General features: G+C 32.5%; 1 protein-coding gene across 5 annotated transcripts in view; it reads right to left on the reverse strand.

Moving 5' to 3' along the window:
• The window catches only part of NBEA (neurobeachin), a 629,334-nt gene that overhangs the window by 497,989 nt on the left and 113,917 nt on the right, over nucleotides 1-17,428 (reverse strand). For all 5 annotated transcript variants that reach the window (XM_049701354.1, XM_033410053.2, XM_049701353.1 and 2 more), the window contains exons 9-10: nucleotides 15,579-15,776; nucleotides 14,829-14,962 (exon numbers count right to left, since the gene is read on the reverse strand). In XM_049701354.1, the coding sequence (XP_049557311.1) occupies nucleotides 14,829-14,962; nucleotides 15,579-15,776 (332 nt within the window). The remainder of the gene's footprint in view (nucleotides 1-14,828; nucleotides 14,963-15,578; nucleotides 15,777-17,428) is intronic.

The following is a 17,428-nucleotide window of genomic DNA, read 5'->3' on the forward strand; positions in this document are numbered from 1 at the left end:
TCACAAGAATATTTTACTTGACAGACAAAAAGTAAACTGGTTTTTACCTCATAAAGTCAAATTGCTAAACTTTTCAATAGACAGTACTATAATGTATGTTCTGTAAGTAACAATTCTACTTCAGGAATGGTTAAGGGTTTTTAATTCTGTCTCCTTTTAAGGAAAATGACACTAATAAACTATAGGGTTATTTCTTCAAAATAATTACCATCTTCCAATTCTTTAATGAGCTTTAATTAAATTAGGAAAAATTTATTTCAAATATCACACTAGTAAAGGGCTATACCTTAAGAAAAATGAAGGAAATAATACAACAATACCTCTAACGACTTAGCATATTAATAATCTCTCCAGAGCTTTCTGGTCCACATTATTAAAGAATTACCACAATATTCTTGGCCCACAAATAACGGATAATATTTAACAACTACGTATAAACATGACTCATTTTTGTTCCTAATGAAAAAAATACGTACTACCTTTAGGAGCCATTAAAATTTATGTAAATATAGATTTTCACTTGATTTTAATATAACTTTATCCATTTCAACTTGTCCTTTATTTTTTAAAAATAACTGATGTAGATAACTCATGTAATATTATCCCAAAACTTGTATTATCTTTGAGGAATTTTATTAAAGATGCAATATATCATAAAGATAGACTTAATTTATAACTGAAATTATTAAGATTTAATATATAACCCAAGTTCAGTTCAAAGGCAGTTCTTAGGGTACAGGAAACTGGCTTTTCAATTTGCTTTGTACGGAAACAAAGCACCTCAGCTAGATGGGCTGTTTAAATATATTAAGAAGAATGGAATTAATAATGTAAAAATTAAAGATTCCCCCTGAAATTCGACAACTCATCCACTTACATAAGTGTGTTTTTAATCTCTTAAGAAACACTACAGGCAAAATAATTGTCAGAATAAATTCAGAAGTAGATTAAGTTCCAATAAGATTTAAGGTACCAGTAATGGGGGAAATTCTTTTGACTTTTTCATAAGGTTTCATCTCTTATGTAGCCTAATTTAGTACTGAGAAACACTGAAATCTTGCAAAAGATGAATACATATATAAAATATCTAATATAGTTTCTATGCTATTTCTTTCACTACAAAACTCTTCCAAGATGAGAGTGATCATAGCAGGAATAAAACTGTAAAAGAAATCAACTCAAGTCCACACCCAAGAAAATTTCACACTCAACACAATTAATTTCCAGTGACACAAAAAATTCCCACAATAAGTTAGAAGAGTTAAATTCCTTCACAGTTCAAAATTAGAAAGTTCTAAACCAAAAGCTTCTAACTCCATGTACCTTTAGCAGTCACTTTTAGACCATGTATTCCTGAAGATGCTATCTCAAAAGACCACTGCCTAACTGCCTACCTAGGCAATAAACCCTGACACACAAACTGTCACATTCATCAATTCAAACATCAAGTGGAGATACATGCCAAAATAAGTAAAATACATTTATCTGCAGAGTCAAATAAGGAAAACAGTGAAATGCAGTACAGTAAAATGTGAGGACAGATGAAATACACTGGGTAGCACATGAAATCACTAAGCCTCCCTTAGCCATGAAATCTCTCCTCAGCAACTTCTCCCTTTTCTTTCAGCCTCATAAGGAGGCAGACAGCCTCATGACTGTCATAGCTATCTAAGAACATTCTTTAAAGGCTCTATTAAAAGTTAGTCAGGCTATCACAGTTTTTTACCTTCCTTTGTCTGGTAACAGATTTTAATTTTATGTTTCATCAGCCTATTTTATTTCTGACAAAATATAGCAAAAAAAATAGACATTTGTAAAATTGTAACTGTAATGTGTCAAAAGTTGTCTTATGAAGGAAACAAAATTTCAAAATGTGTACAGGTAGAGGAACTCCAAACCTCTTATGACATCATTATGTGTTAGCCTATAGCATTTACCAGTATTTACATAGTTTGACAACCAAATAGCCTTTTGATCATCTCTATTCATAATTCTCTATCAATACCCTATAGATATTTATTATAACGCTCCACTGTAAAAGAGATAACTCTTAAAGCCTACTCATTTTTAATTTAATTCCAGCCAACAAGCAATCACAATGCTCTAAGTGTCCTAGCACCTTTATGAGAGCTTTCTGGACATGTTTCTAGTGGCAGCACCACTATCGTGTATAATCCATGGATACATGAATGATTTAGAAATTTAATGATGTAACTCTCTAATACCTAATAAGTTCAAAGCTTCAAAGGAAAAACAGAGATAGGTTATAATGACAAATAGGTGATCTTAACTACATATGCATACTCTAATGTCCTTCATGATCAAAACATGCACAGCAGGGAAGCCAAACAGTCCCTTCTCCTGGTGTTGGGTCTACTTTCAGCCAAGCCTCAGATAAAAGCGGGATTAAAAATACACCCTAGAAGTGCTGAAATTACCAAAAAAAAAAAAAAAAGAAAGAAATATTAAAACAGCTAGCTACACAAAAAGATGAAATAATTATTTGATACTTAGGCTTCATATACATCCAGGAATTCTCTATCCTTTTCATAATTAATTTCATTTTTTAAATGATCATGTAGTAAAACCAACTACTTTACTTCTTTTGTTTGTGTGTGTATGTAATTCTGAGAATGTTAGACGTATAGATTTGTATAACCCCACCACAATCAAGGTAAGATGCGTTCCATCACACACAAAAAACTCATTTATCCTATCCCTTTATACCCTTGCAGTCACACTCTCTCAACAGCCAAAACAACCTTGGGTAACTACTTATCTCTTATATGGATATAGTTTTGACTTTTCAAGAATGTCATATAGATAGTCATACAGTATGTAATCTTCTTAATATGTTCTTCTTGACTGCAACATATCGTCTCTTGAGATTCATCTAAGTAGTTGCATACATCAAGTTTTTTTTTTCTTTTAATTGATGAATAGTATTCCCTTGAATAAATAGACTACCTAATGGGTACATGTGAGCTGTATCTAGTTTATAGCAATTATGAATAGGACTACTGTAAACATTCACATAAAGGTTTTTGTGTGAACAGTTTTCATTCATTTCTCACAAATACAAATCCAGGAGAAAGGCTGAATTATGTGGTAAGTATATGTTTAACTTCATAACAAACTGCCAAACTGATAGAATGGCTGTGCCATTTGCCAGTCCCACCAGTAATAGGCTCCAGTTGTTCCTCATCCTTACCAGCACTTGGCATCATGAGTATTTTTTTTTTAATTTTGGCCTTTCTACTAACTGTGTAGTTACATCTCATAGTGTTTTAAATAAATTGGTTAATGATGTTGAACATCTTTTCATGTGCAATTTTGACATCCTTATGCCTTCTCTGGTGAAGTATCTGCTCAAGTCTTTTTCCCATTTTTTTAAAATTGGATTTCATGCTTTCTTACTACTAGTAAGTTTGAGAGTTTTAAATGTAGTCTTGATATAAGTCCTTCGTCAAATTGATTTTCTATCATCTTCCTCCAATCTGTAAAATGTCTTTTCATTGTTTCTTTTGCAGAGTAAAAGGTTAAATTTAACTTTGATGAAGCCAATGTCAAATTTATCAATTTTTTCCTTGTATGCATCACACTTTTAAGGTCATGTCTAAAATGCCTTTGCATAGCTTAGGTTGCAGAGATTTTCTCCTATGTTTTCTTCTAAAAGTTCTGTAGTTTTATATCTTACCTTTACAGCTGATATTTGAGTTAATTTTTAATGAGGTTGAGGTTGAGGTTCATTTTAGCATACAACTATCCTTCTTCCCTTACACTGCTTTTGCACCTTTGACAAAAATCAAACAAACAAAAGTAGAAGTACCTACTTTAATTTTGGACAAGACTTCAAAGCAAAGAAAGTATCAGAGATTAAGAACAGCATTACACAATGATAAAGGAGTCAATTTTCCAAGAAGATACCAATATCTAAAGCGCATATACCTAACAACAGAACATAAAATTATGTAAAGCAAAAACTGCTACAACAGTAAGGAGATACAGATGAAATCACTATCATAGTTGGAGATTTCAACATCCCTCTCTCAGAAATGGACAACTACAGGGGTTAGAAAATCTGTTAGGACATAGTTGAACTCAACAACACCAAAAAACAGCTGGAGGTAACTGGCATCTATACACTACTTCACTCAACCACATTAGAATAAACGTTCTTCTCAAGCTTGCATAGACCATTCACTAAGCTAGACAACATTCTGGGCCATAAACCGTATCTAACAAATTTAAAATAGTGGAAATCACACAATATCTACTCTCAGATCACAATGGAATTAGCTAGAAATCAGTAACAGAAAGACAACTGGAAAAATCCCACAATGTGAACATTAAATGGTGCACTTCTAAATAACACATGGGTCAAAGAAGAAATCTCAAGAGATATTAAAAATATTTTTGAATGAAATGAAAATGAAAATACAACTGATCAAAATCTGTGGAATAGGGGCTTCCCTGGTGGCGCAGTGGTTGAGAGTCCGCCTGCCGATGCAGGGGACGCAGGTTCGTGCCCCGGTCCGGGAAGATCCCACATGCCGCGGAGCAGCTGGGCCTGTGAGCCATGGCCGCTAAGCCTGTGCGTCTGGAGCCTGTGCTCCGCAGTGGGAGAGGCCACAACAGTGAGAGGCCCGCATACTGCAAAAAAAAAAAAAAAAAATCTGCGAAATAAAATGAAATCAGTGATTACTGGGAAATTTAGAGCATTCAATGTTGTGATACTGTGATTTATAATAAGAAATGTGCATTTGTTCTCGGTCCCCATTTTTGGCACAGAGGTCTGGCAGAGCTAGCTCCCTTGAAATTTCCTAAGGGATGGCAGTAATAAAAAGTGTCTTCTGTCATGTTAATGAAGTGACTTTTGGAACTCACTTAAGGATGAGAGCCAGTTGCCAACACAGCCAACCATATAATTAGAGGGTTGGAACTTTCAGTCCAGCCCACCTACCACCCACCTACCTCCAGGGAGAGAGGGGAGAAGGGCTGGAGATTGAGTTCAATCACCAACGGTCATTGATTTAATCAGTCATGTGTATGTAATGACGCCACCATTAAAAAAAAAAAAAACACAGGGCTGGGAGAGCTTCCCAGTCTGTGAATATATGGAGGTACTAGAAGGGTGGCATACCTGCAGAGGGAATGGAAGCTCCATGCCCTCTCCCCATACCTTGCCCTACGCATCTCTTCTATTTGGATATTCATCTGTATCCTTCATCATCCTTTTATAATAAACTAGTAATCCAGTAAGTAAAATGTTTCCCTAAGCTCTGTGAGCCACTCTAGCAAAGTAACTGAACCCAAGGGGGTGGCGGGAACCTCTGGTTTATATCCAGTCAGTCAGAAGTACGAGTCACGACCTGGACTTGCAACTATCACCTGAAGTCCAAGGAGGAGGTTACTGGAACCTACCATCTACAGTCAGTTGTTCAGAAGCACAGGTGATAACCTAGACTTACAACTGGCATCTAAAGTGAAGAGGGCCAGTCTTGTGAGACTGAGCCCTTAACCTGTGGAATCTGATGCTATGTCAGATTTGAGCATCAGAATTGAGTTAAATGATAGGATACCCAGCTGGTGTCACAGAGAATCTTTGGTGGTATGGGGGGAAAACCATGCCTCCACATATTGGAATTGGATGCTCAGACCTCTATAATGAAAAAATATATATATATATATATATATATATATATATATATATATATATATGTATGTATATAAAATCTAACAGTCATTAATCTAAATTTTCACCTTAGGAAACTAGAAAAAAAAAAGAGTAAATGCCATCTAAAGTAAGCAGCAAGAAGAAATAATGAGAACCAGAGTATAAATCAAAGAAACAGAAAACAGGAAATCAATAGAAAAAGTCAATGAAAACAAAAGCTGGCTCTTTAAAAAGATTAATAAAATTGATAAGTCTCTAGGCCAGACTAACAAAGAAAAAAAGGGAGAAGATGGAAATACTAATATTAGAATTGAAAGAAGAGACATAACTACATATCCCATGGAAATTAAAAGAATAATAAAGGACACTGTGAGCAATTCTATGGCCACAGGTTTGGGAACCTAGATGAAAAGAAACATTCCTTGAAAGACATCGCCTGCCAAAAGTCACACAAGAAGAAATAGACATTTTGAATATACCTACATCTATTAAAGGAATTGAATCAATAATTAATAGGCAGAAATCACCAGGTCCAGACGGATTCACTGGTGAATTCTACCAAACACTTACGGAATAAATTATACCAATTCTCTACATCTCTTTCAGAGGATAGAAGCAGAGGAACTACTTTCCTAACTCATTCTATGAAGACAGCATCACTCATACCAAAACTAGACAGAGACATAATAAGTAAAGAAGACTACAGACCAATATCTCCCATGAACAGACATGTGAAAATCCTCAACAAAACATGGGCAAATTGAATCCAAACAAAATAAAAAGAATTATACTCCACAACCAAATGGGATTTATCCAAAGTATGCAAGGCTGGCTCAAGACAGCAATAGGCTAAAAAAGAAACATCACTTTCACATCTACAGATGAAGAAAAAGCATTTGACACAATCCGACAGTCACCCATGATAAAAACTCTCGGGAAACTAGGAATAAACGGGAACTTTCTCAACTTGATAAAGACTATCTATAAAAAACCTACAGCTAACGTCATACTTAATGATGAAAAACTCAAAGTTTTCCCACTAAGATCAGATACAAAGCAAGGATGTCCCCTCTCACCACTCCTTTTCAACATGACACTGAAAGTCCTTGCTAATGTGATAAAATATATACAGGTTGGGAAAGAAGACATAATACTGTCTTTGGTTACAAACAGCGTGACTGTCTATGTAGGAAATCTGAAATAACTGACAAGAAACTAATAATCTATTACTTCATTCACTGCTGCTGGGAATGAAAATGGTACAGCCACTTTGGAAGACAGTTTGGGGGTTTCTTACAGAACTCAACATACTTTTACCATATAATCCAGCAATCATGCTACGTTGTATCTACCCAAAGAGTTGAAAACTTATATCCACACAAAAACATGCACACAGATATTTATAGAAGCTTTATTCTTAATTGCCAAAACTTGGAAGCAACCAAGATGTCCTTCGGTAGGTGAATGGAAAAATAAACTGTGGTACATTTAGATATTAGAATATATATTATTCAACGCTAAAAAGAAATGAGCTATCAAGCCATGAAAAGACATGGAGGCACTTTAATTGCATATTACTGAGTGAAAGGAGACAATCTGAAACAGCTGCATTCTGTATGATTTCAGCTATATGACATTCTTGAAAAGGCAAAATTATGGAGACAATAAAAAGATCAGTGGTTGCCTGGGGGCAGTGTGAAAGGGTAGAATACAAAATATATTTAGGAATGTGAACATATTTTTTATGATATTATAAATAGATGGATACATGGCATTATACTTTTGTCCAAACTTATAAAAACTATGATACCAAGAGTGAACTCTTAACTATGGACTTTAAGTGATTATGATCTATTGATTTACGTTCATCCTTGTTAAAAAAATATACGATTCTGGTGAGTGATGTTGATAATAGGGGAGGATATGTATGTGAAGAGGGGGAGTATATGAAAAATCTATTTACTCCTTTCCATTTTATTGCAAACCTAAAACTGCTCTAAAAAATAAAGTCTTCAACAAAAATAAAAATTAATTTAAAACTTTAAAAATAATGTCAAATGTGATATAAAATGTGCAGAAGAGAAAGTTATGAGTTTTTATCTGGAGAAGGTTGAGTTTGAGTTTGGGTATATGAGCCTAAATAGAAGGCTACAACAGAAAAAGCTCTGGGTGTTGTCCATCTAGGTAGTAAGACCATAAACCCAGAAACAAAATAAAATAAAGGCCAATAAAATTATAATACTAGGGACTTCCCTCCCAGTCCAGTAGTTAAGACTTCGCCTTCCAATGCAGGGGTGTGGGTTCGATCCCTGGTTGGGGAGCTAAGATCCCATGTGCCTCGTGGCCAAAAAACCAAAACATAAAACAGAAGCAATATTGTAGCAAATTCAATAAAGACTTTAAAAATGGTCCACACCAAAAAAAAAAAAAAACTTTCAAAAAATACCATACTAAATTAACTAGAATTTCCTGATGATGCCTTATTAATTCTTTTATTGAAGATTCCACTCACTGCACGTAACGGTCATCACATTCAGGGGAGAGAAAGGGAAGAGAGCATAAACACTTGGGGGATTTATACCCAATTCCCATCAGAAATATTCTGAGCTTTTGAGGATGAACTCTGAATATTCACACATATGGCAATGTTCCTCATAAATGCAAATAATACTTATTTTAGATTTAGACTGCATGAATATCATAAAAACAAAATAAATGAAGCAATTTACCTTATTATTTTCAAAAGCAACGTAACGATATAGAAGAGTTAAAGAAATAAATGCTATTCCATGCATAAAATAACAACACCTTCAGTTACAAAATATCATTAAAATATTTAAGGACAGAGAATGCTGATATGCAAACTAGAGGAAAATTAAGGCAACAAATTCAGTAAAGATGTGTCCATGGTTGCCCAAATTCCTGCAACTAATAATTTGTAGTTACCCTTCTGTCAAAACAATGCCTTGTTTGTTTGTTCTGGTCAAAGATAAAGCAGAAGCCTTCCTTTATGGCAGGAAAAATGCACAGAGCAAAATTATGTGTTGAAAATTGAAACAGCACAAACTAATACAGCATTAAAAACAGATTTCACTAAATTTAAAGGAAACCTTTTATGGAGGAATTATTGTAGAAAAGCAATCACTTATTATGAAAAACACTTTAAAATGGACTATAAAAAATGGCTTATTTGGAAAGTCAGTGAATCAGAAGTCATAAGTCTACAAGAAACAAAATGTCCTTTCTTGTTGACAGTTGACAAACTCATTAAATTGTTAGATATCTTCAGATATCTTCTGTAAAGGATCCATGGAGTAAAAAGAACTTGGCTGACAAAGAGAAAGCTATTTGAACACTACACTATAATTTCCCTATGTTTCAGGCAGAATACTGTATTTTAATTTTTATTTATGGATTTATTTGCACAGTGAATTCAATATACATTCCATTTTACTCTAGTTAAATCTCACTAAAAAAATTATTTGGTTTTCCTCCTTTAATAGAAGTAGTGGTATACATATGTCAAATACACTTTCTGTGTCTGTTTCACTTCAAAGAATACTTTCATTACTAATTTTGTAAACTTAAAAAAAAAGGCAAAATAGCAAATATGCATATAAAGAAGTGAAAGATGTACATTTTCCTGAAAAACATAAAGAAAATAAAGAGAACATAATTCTATAGATATATATTTTTAAATGTTTAAATACTTCTAGAAACCAAACTAATAATAATTATATTCTACATATACAAACAACAACCTCCACAAGGGAGACAATCATTACAAACAAGTACTAATTTCACTTCTTTAGCCTACAAAAAGCAGTCACATTTCATTTTTTATGTCAGTTCGGTGAAAATATGTAGAAATTTTTGACATTAGCTGTATAATAGTCACTTTCCCCTGAACTAAAAATCAGAAAACACAGACAAAGGATTTTTATGTCACTTTGAAGTGTAAGGGGAAATTTGGGTTGTTAGACACTGAAATGCTGGAATTTCCAGGTAATTGTGTTGGTTTACAAATGACAGTGGTGCTAATCAGGACTTTATAATGAAAATTTAATTATTAAAGTGGCTATAAAATTCAAGATAATTACTGGAATAACTTTGGCTAGCAAGCTAGCTTTTAGGAAAAAATCTGGATTTAAGCCCACAAAACAAACTAATTAATGAGTCATAATATTCACATTACAAGAGGATTCTTAATTATAGGATCATTGACATAAGTGCTTTATGGGATTTTCTAAATTTTTTATAGCTTACATTCCATCAAGCAGTCTATCAAACAACCTGTATTATAACTAGAAACAAAAAGAACACTTTCCTAAGAAAAATATTTATGCAATTACAAGAAATAATTTAAATGATCACTTGTGGTTGATTTTTAATTTATCAGAGTTAAAACAGCATTAACAGAGTTAAATTAACAGAGTTTAACAGAGTTAAAACACATTTTAATAATACAAAATTGCATCACATCAATGGACAATCTAACATTTACTGAGGAAATAAAGAAAACTCATTAAGTGCCTACTACGTACCAGACACTCGCTGTGATACACAGTTTATATATGCTATCTTATTTTAATTCATACTACTATCAGATAAAGTTAGCATTACAGTATTAAAATCATTCCATAGCTTGCAAAGGTGATTCTCAGAGTTAATCATGGTAGTTCAGAGTGAGCGCTCTGGAATCAGGCTCTCAGAATTAGAACTCTGGTCCTAATCTACCACTTAAATCTCTGTGACCTTCAACAAGGTACTCAATTTTTATCTCTCTCATCAGCAGAACAGGATAAAATGAGGTAATACAATTACAAACAGCTACTGGCACACAGTAAGTACTCAGTAAATGCCTTGTGCTACTATTACATACGCTCAGATAGCCCCATCACCTAACAACAGAGAGTACATAATAGGACACTAGGTTGAGCCTTAGTCTGACACCAAAAGAAGGCTTGAGAACTACTCTCTTAGTGGATTTTTAATCTTTTGATATATAAAAACCTATTACCTTGTGCCAGAAAACATATTTTTTCATAGTACATTCTTCCTAAGTCAAACAAATGAGGAAGATTTGTTTTGCTTTCTATGATCTATAGAATTTAGAAACACACACTCAAACAAAAGGGGTTTTGGGGCCAAGTCAGAGAAAGACAGGACATTTACAGTCAATGTATATTATCATCCAAATCAAAGGAAAATGAAATTTCTAATTCAATGAGTCATTCCTAAACACAAAATACAAAAGCTATGATTATTTCAAGATTGGAGTTATACTTCTTGAAATCATTTATTAAGCATTTGTTATTTATACATTAAATAAATATTTACTAAATGTCTAGTGAAAGGTAATTTGTTTAATTATTGCTCTCAATGATCGCTGGACAGAATGGGATCAATCGACCAGTCCAATATAAAATAGTATTAATCCCTGAGGAATGACAAAACTTCCAAACAGCTTTCATCACTTGGCAGAATTACTCAAGATGATCATGGTGCTTGAGAATCATTATGAATAGTCTGAAATCACTATAACAACTACATATTGGCATGATTTACTTACTCAAAACAAAATTACATTAAAAATACTGTATGTGTTGCCACAAGCTATTTAACTCAATTCAATAACATTTATTCCTTTTGTGGTTCATTTTTTGTTCGTTTGTTTCACAAAGGCTAAACTACATGTTAAAAGAAAAAGCAATAAAAAGTGTTATTCCTGGAGATTTAAATACTAACAGGGTAGCTATAAAATCCAAAAACCAGCTAAAGAAAAATCATCTTAAACCCTTGAAAGCTTTTTTTTTAACTTGGTACTGACTTCAAAACTTGAGTTAACACATTTCTCAATTTGAAACCACTATATCTAGAAAACAGATAGATGGTTCACAATTAGTTTTCATCATTACAACTGAAATTCAAATTATAAGTCCTACTTCATCACTTAAATAAGTAATTCTCCATTATAAATAACATTATTGGTAGAAAATTTCAAATATAAAGTAACACGGCTCCTATTATAACAATCAGTCTCTATGATTGATGATATATATTTTAAAATATAAAACTGTAGTATTAGAGATAATCTAGATTACCTAACCCATTGTCATCATAATAACAAAACCAGCATGTATGTCAATCTACATATTTTATTGCATTTAATTTAAAAAATCCAGTGAGCTATTATTAGTCTCTCTATATATAATATTCTATATTATTCTATTATAATGATAGAAACTGAAACACAAAATAGTTAATAACACTCAAAGTTGTGTAAATAATAAATAGTAAACGAGGGATTTGAAGCCAAGTGTGTCTGACTTGAAAGTCCACACATATAACAACTATAACATGTAGCTTTCATGATAAAACAAAAAAGCCACAAAATTTCTCCTGCACAAATAAAGCCTATTTTTAGAGGCTCCAGAAAATAAGATTATTCCTTCAATAAATTATTTTAATATTACACCCCCTCTATACAGTAAAACTCATCAATGATTAGAACAATAATAAAGTAGTGCCAACAGAGGTGAGGCTTATATAAACAATAAAAAGTTTCATAAACAGGGACTACTGAGTGGAGGAAAGTGCATGGAAACTAAGACACTTTAGCTTGAAACACAAAGGCAAAGAATTAACTTATTTTAGAGTTTAGCTCAATTTCTCCAAAAAATAATCAAGAATTAGATAACATTGCAATTTGGGGCATGTATTTATTATACAAAAAGATTTTCCAGAAAAGGTACATAAAATTTTGTCCAAGATTTTTAAAGTTCAAATATTCTCATTCATCTAGAAGAGTTTAAAACTAACTAAAAATAAGATAACATATCCCATTTTAAGTTCTCATTCATATATATGAATTTAAGATATAGCCAGAAAATAAGAAATTCTATCAACCATTGCCCTAAAGCTAAGAATTTATGTTCTTCAAGTAGAGGGGGACGTCCCATTTAAAAATCTGCCTTTAACATTTTAAAAACCGAGACAGTATCACCACCAAAATGGTGCCCCTCAAAACTAAATATAACAAGAGACTGAATTACTGATACACACAACTGTCCACTAAAGAGCCAACCTCAGACATCAAGGGCTTTGAAGCAATTAATGAAAAAGTATTAGATAAGAATTCAAAGAAGTACATAAGTGAATCACAGGGTAGGGCTGAAATTGGGTATGTATTATTACTGAAAAGGAAAGTGGTTCATTTCTTATTATATGTTTTCTATTGGCCATAAACTAAGAACACATATATCTGAAAAAGTTATTACATGGAAAAATTAACATGAATGATATAAAAGAACTAAAAACAAATCAAAATCAGAAAGCTGATCCCTTCCACTGCCTTTTATCTCCATGATGAAATAAATACAATTTAAATATCAAAATATAATATAAACACTAAAATGAGTTTTAAAGACAGGCAATGAAAAATAACCATGTGCCTTGGATGAATGGACCAGATAACGTATTAAACATGGTTTTATCACTAAGATTTTATAATAACTACTCATGATGATATAAATTATTATAATCATTTTAGTTATAGCATCTCAAACTGCATAGTCTTTCTAATTTTTCTACACAAAGCAAAACATTATACTTCAGGTTAAAATAATTATGGACTTAATTCATATGAAATATTTAAATTACACATGGAGTTTTCTAATTGCTACTTCATCTCTAACTTCTTTTCACAGCACTTACTAGGTTTAAAATTACTGATCATAATGTGTACTAGTTCACTTAGATGACAAAGAGCAAAACATTTTGAATTTAAATTAGGACTGGAATTTAAATGTTTCACTTTTCCACTAAGCTGATCTGCCTCCCAATAAAAGTATTTAAGACCTTATAACAGTAATATCTCAGCAGGACATGGCCTCAAGATTCCTTTTCACTTCAAAACTCCAACCTTTACATTACCTTGATATAAAAGAAACATGACCCACGGATGGCAGCTGACTATTGTAAAGGTACAGGTCCCATTTATACTTAGATTTATACTTTACATAAAGATGGTCCCAACACAGGGATAATATTATTAGCAACACTAAGACAAAATTTTGTTAATAATTAATTTAAATAATTAATAGGAGAAAATCATAGGTTACACTTCAATGGACTTTAAATTTTTCCCATCTTAGTTTCATTCACTAGTTTTTCTACAAATTCAAAATTGGATGATCGATAAAGAATCTCATGTATATGTGTACATACTAATGAAGCATTCCTATATTACTATTTAGTAAACTAATGTTTACCTATATAACTTTCCCTTTAAATTCTCCAAACATAGCAACGTACACAAATAGTTATTAAAATTCAGATTTAACTTATGACATATATGATTCTAAGATATAAGATTAAATCAGAATTTGATACATGAGGTATTTTTTTTAACATCTTTATTGGAGTATAATTGCTTTACAATGGTGTGTTAGTTTCTGCTTTATAACAAAGTGAATCAGTTATACATATACATATGTTCCCATATCTCTTCCCTCTTGCATCTCCCTCCCTCCCCATGAGGCATTTTTTAATTTAAAAAAAGAGAAGCTATAAAATTTGCACATGAAATCAATCTAATTAGAAGATTCTGAATACATAAAACATGGGTATGCTACTGGTTAGATTTAGGTTCTCAAACATGATCTATATATAAAAAAAGCTAATATCACTTAATATTGTGCTAGTCTTATGACACTAACATTATAGAATAATACCAACATTTAAGATATAAATTATGTGTTATTAAATACTATTCTTGAGAATAAACTTTACCATAGTAATTTTATTTAATCTGACAAGATTTCACGGACAATCCAAACAATGGGCATTTGCAAAGGGTAAGGTAAGAACTAACACTTTTCCTCAACTTCATATTATAATCACTATGCTACACCTAGTAAGAATTCTTCATTTATTATCAAGGAAGTCACTCCTTTGTGGTTATAAAAATCTAAGTGTCAGGCTTTTTTACACTGTGTAAATATATATCTGCCTTAATCCTAAAGAAACTTTTATTAGCACCTCAAGGATAAAAACCAGTATTATAATACATTTACACAACACCAAGTGCACCATGCATAATCTAAATGAGGAAAAAATGGCATAACTTATATATTCAAAGAAAACTTACCAGACAGTTGTTTCCACTTGACTGTCATTGAGCTGCCGGTTGTCCAGTTGTGCAAAAAGTGGGAAAAGCACTTGAATCCCTCCAATAGAATGAATTGCACTATGAATTGAATGTGTAACTATAGCTTTTACATCCTATGTTCAAAAACAAAAATGTTTATTACATTTTCTGAAGCATAATGTTATCACTATTTGCTTGTTCCAGCTTCATAAGAAAATTAAATAAAATAGATATTTTAAAATCTACTTTTAAAATTTAAAAATCAAAATTATATAATTTTGATACACATGTAAAATAAAAGTTTGAAATATCTTTGCTAATCACTTAAATTTGAAATCTTCAGTTGAGAGATTTTTACAAAGAAAATATGAAGTTCTAAATCAAAACATATTTTAGAATAAGAGACTCATGGATGTAAAGACACTCAGGCAATTTTTATGTTAGGGAGTTACACATTATTAAAGCAAAGTATTTTTTAATATCTGCAATTATCTATTTAGCTAATTCACTGATTTTATTTCAAAGGATATAGAACATATAACAGAAAAAAAAGATTTTCTACTAAGGAGACAAGTCCAAGGTAAAATATATTGCCAAAAAAGCAGAAGGCAAAAACATCATTCAAAGAACTAGAAAACCAAAAAAGAAAAACAAAGAGCAACTGGAGATTTCTAGATGAGCAATGTTTAATATGTAAAATAAAGACACAGTGCTGAGGAGAACATGAAGACTAAGCTACTATTCACCCACCTGGAGCATTAGAGCATGTGGGGAATGCACAAAAATCGATGCATTTTCCTTTGGTGATGATTCCAGGCACAACTGAGCATCCGTGGCCTTAGCGTTATATGTAAATGCGATACTACTTGCAAGTTTCCCATCATACAGAACCTGTTTATGATGTTCTGCCAAATGAATATCACTCTCAGATTTAAACTTGAAGGTGCTCTGAAAAAACAAAACTAAATTAAACACTCTTTAAATGCAACATAATAAAACTCTCAAGTTTTAAAGAAGAGAAACATTTTAAACATTTAAAGAAGAGAAACATAATAATTTGTTGTGACCCAAGTGTCAGGCACTAGTCAGTGGTATTACATTATTTTGTTATTCTCACTTCAGTTCTATGAGTTAAATTTTATTATGCTAATAAACATGCTCAGATCTTCATATTCTCATTTTATTAAGTGTTTTTGTGTGTGTGTAGAACGTTTTTATCTTATTTTATTTATTTTTTATAACATCTTTATTGGAGTATAATTGCTTTACAATGGTGTGTTAGTTTCTGCTATATAACAAAGTGAATCAGCTATACATATACATATATCCCCATATCTCCTCCCTCTTGCGTCACCCTCCCACCCTTCCTCCCTATTCCACCCCTCTAGGTGGTCACAAAGCACAAGCTGATCTTTATTAAGTTTTTGATTATTTATAAAATAATTTTATTAGAATATTATAAAGCCAGATGATACTAAATGTAAATAGGATTTTACTTTAATAATTCAAAACATAAATTTAATTTTGCTTGTTAACAGTTTCAAAAGTATTTATAGAAGTAAGTAGTGGCTGGCACATGAATTACTAATATAGAAATGGCTATAATGGTTATCATTTGAGACTAAAAAAATGTTTATTCACAAAAATATGTCTTTACTACAAAAAGTTTATCTAGATAGTGAATATCAATGCTACTCCACAAAAAAATCATGATGGCCATGTTAAACCCCTAAAGAATAGATGACAATTACAATAGGAAATTGAAACAAAAAATTCTTTTTAAAAATATTTTAATGAAATTATGAGTTAACTATATTAGGTAATAATACTGCAATATAAAATCCAGCTGACTGCCTTCTTCACTGGTTGCCTTAGTACTGTAAAACAACTATTTTAATATGTATTTCAGTAAAATCATAAATGCTCAAAATGTTTAAAATTTGGGTTTTTTTGGATGCTAATTTTTTAAAATTTTTACTGGAGTATACTTAATTTAAAATGTTGTGTTAGGGCTTCCCTGGTGGCGCAGTGGTTGAGAGTCCGCCTGCCAATGCAGGGGACACGGGTTCGTGCCCGGAAAGATCCCACATGCCGCGGAGCGGCTGGGCCCGTGAGCCATGGCCGCTGAGCCTCCGTGTCCGGAGCCTGTGCTCCACAACGGGAGAGGCCACAATAGTGAGAGGCCCGCGTACGGCAAAAAAAAAAAAAAAAAATTTGTGTTAGTTTATGCTGTATAGCAAAGTGAAACCGTTATACATATATCTACATCCACTCCTTTGTAGATTCTTTTCCCATATAGGTCATTGCAGTAAGTCCCCTACATATGAACCTTCAAATTGTGAGCTTTCAAAGATGTGAACTGTGTTCGCATATCCAATCACTTAAGTTAATTCACGTGTCTGGCGTACACTGTCACGTGGGTGCATCCTCTACAAGTGGTTGTGCTTTTGTGTACTTTACTGTGCAGTACCATATGGAGTGCAGTAGTACAGTATCTTTATTTTAAGCCCAGGATATCCGGAAGCAAACATCTCCTATTGTTGACGATCCTTCAGCTCTACCATCTCCCTCCTCCAGTCAGTAACTCTTCCTGCCTGTTC

Source organism: Orcinus orca, chromosome 18, assembly GCF_937001465.1.
Source record: "Orcinus orca chromosome 18, mOrcOrc1.1, whole genome shotgun sequence".
In the NCBI taxonomy this organism is placed as follows: domain Eukaryota; kingdom Metazoa; phylum Chordata; class Mammalia; order Artiodactyla; family Delphinidae; genus Orcinus; species Orcinus orca.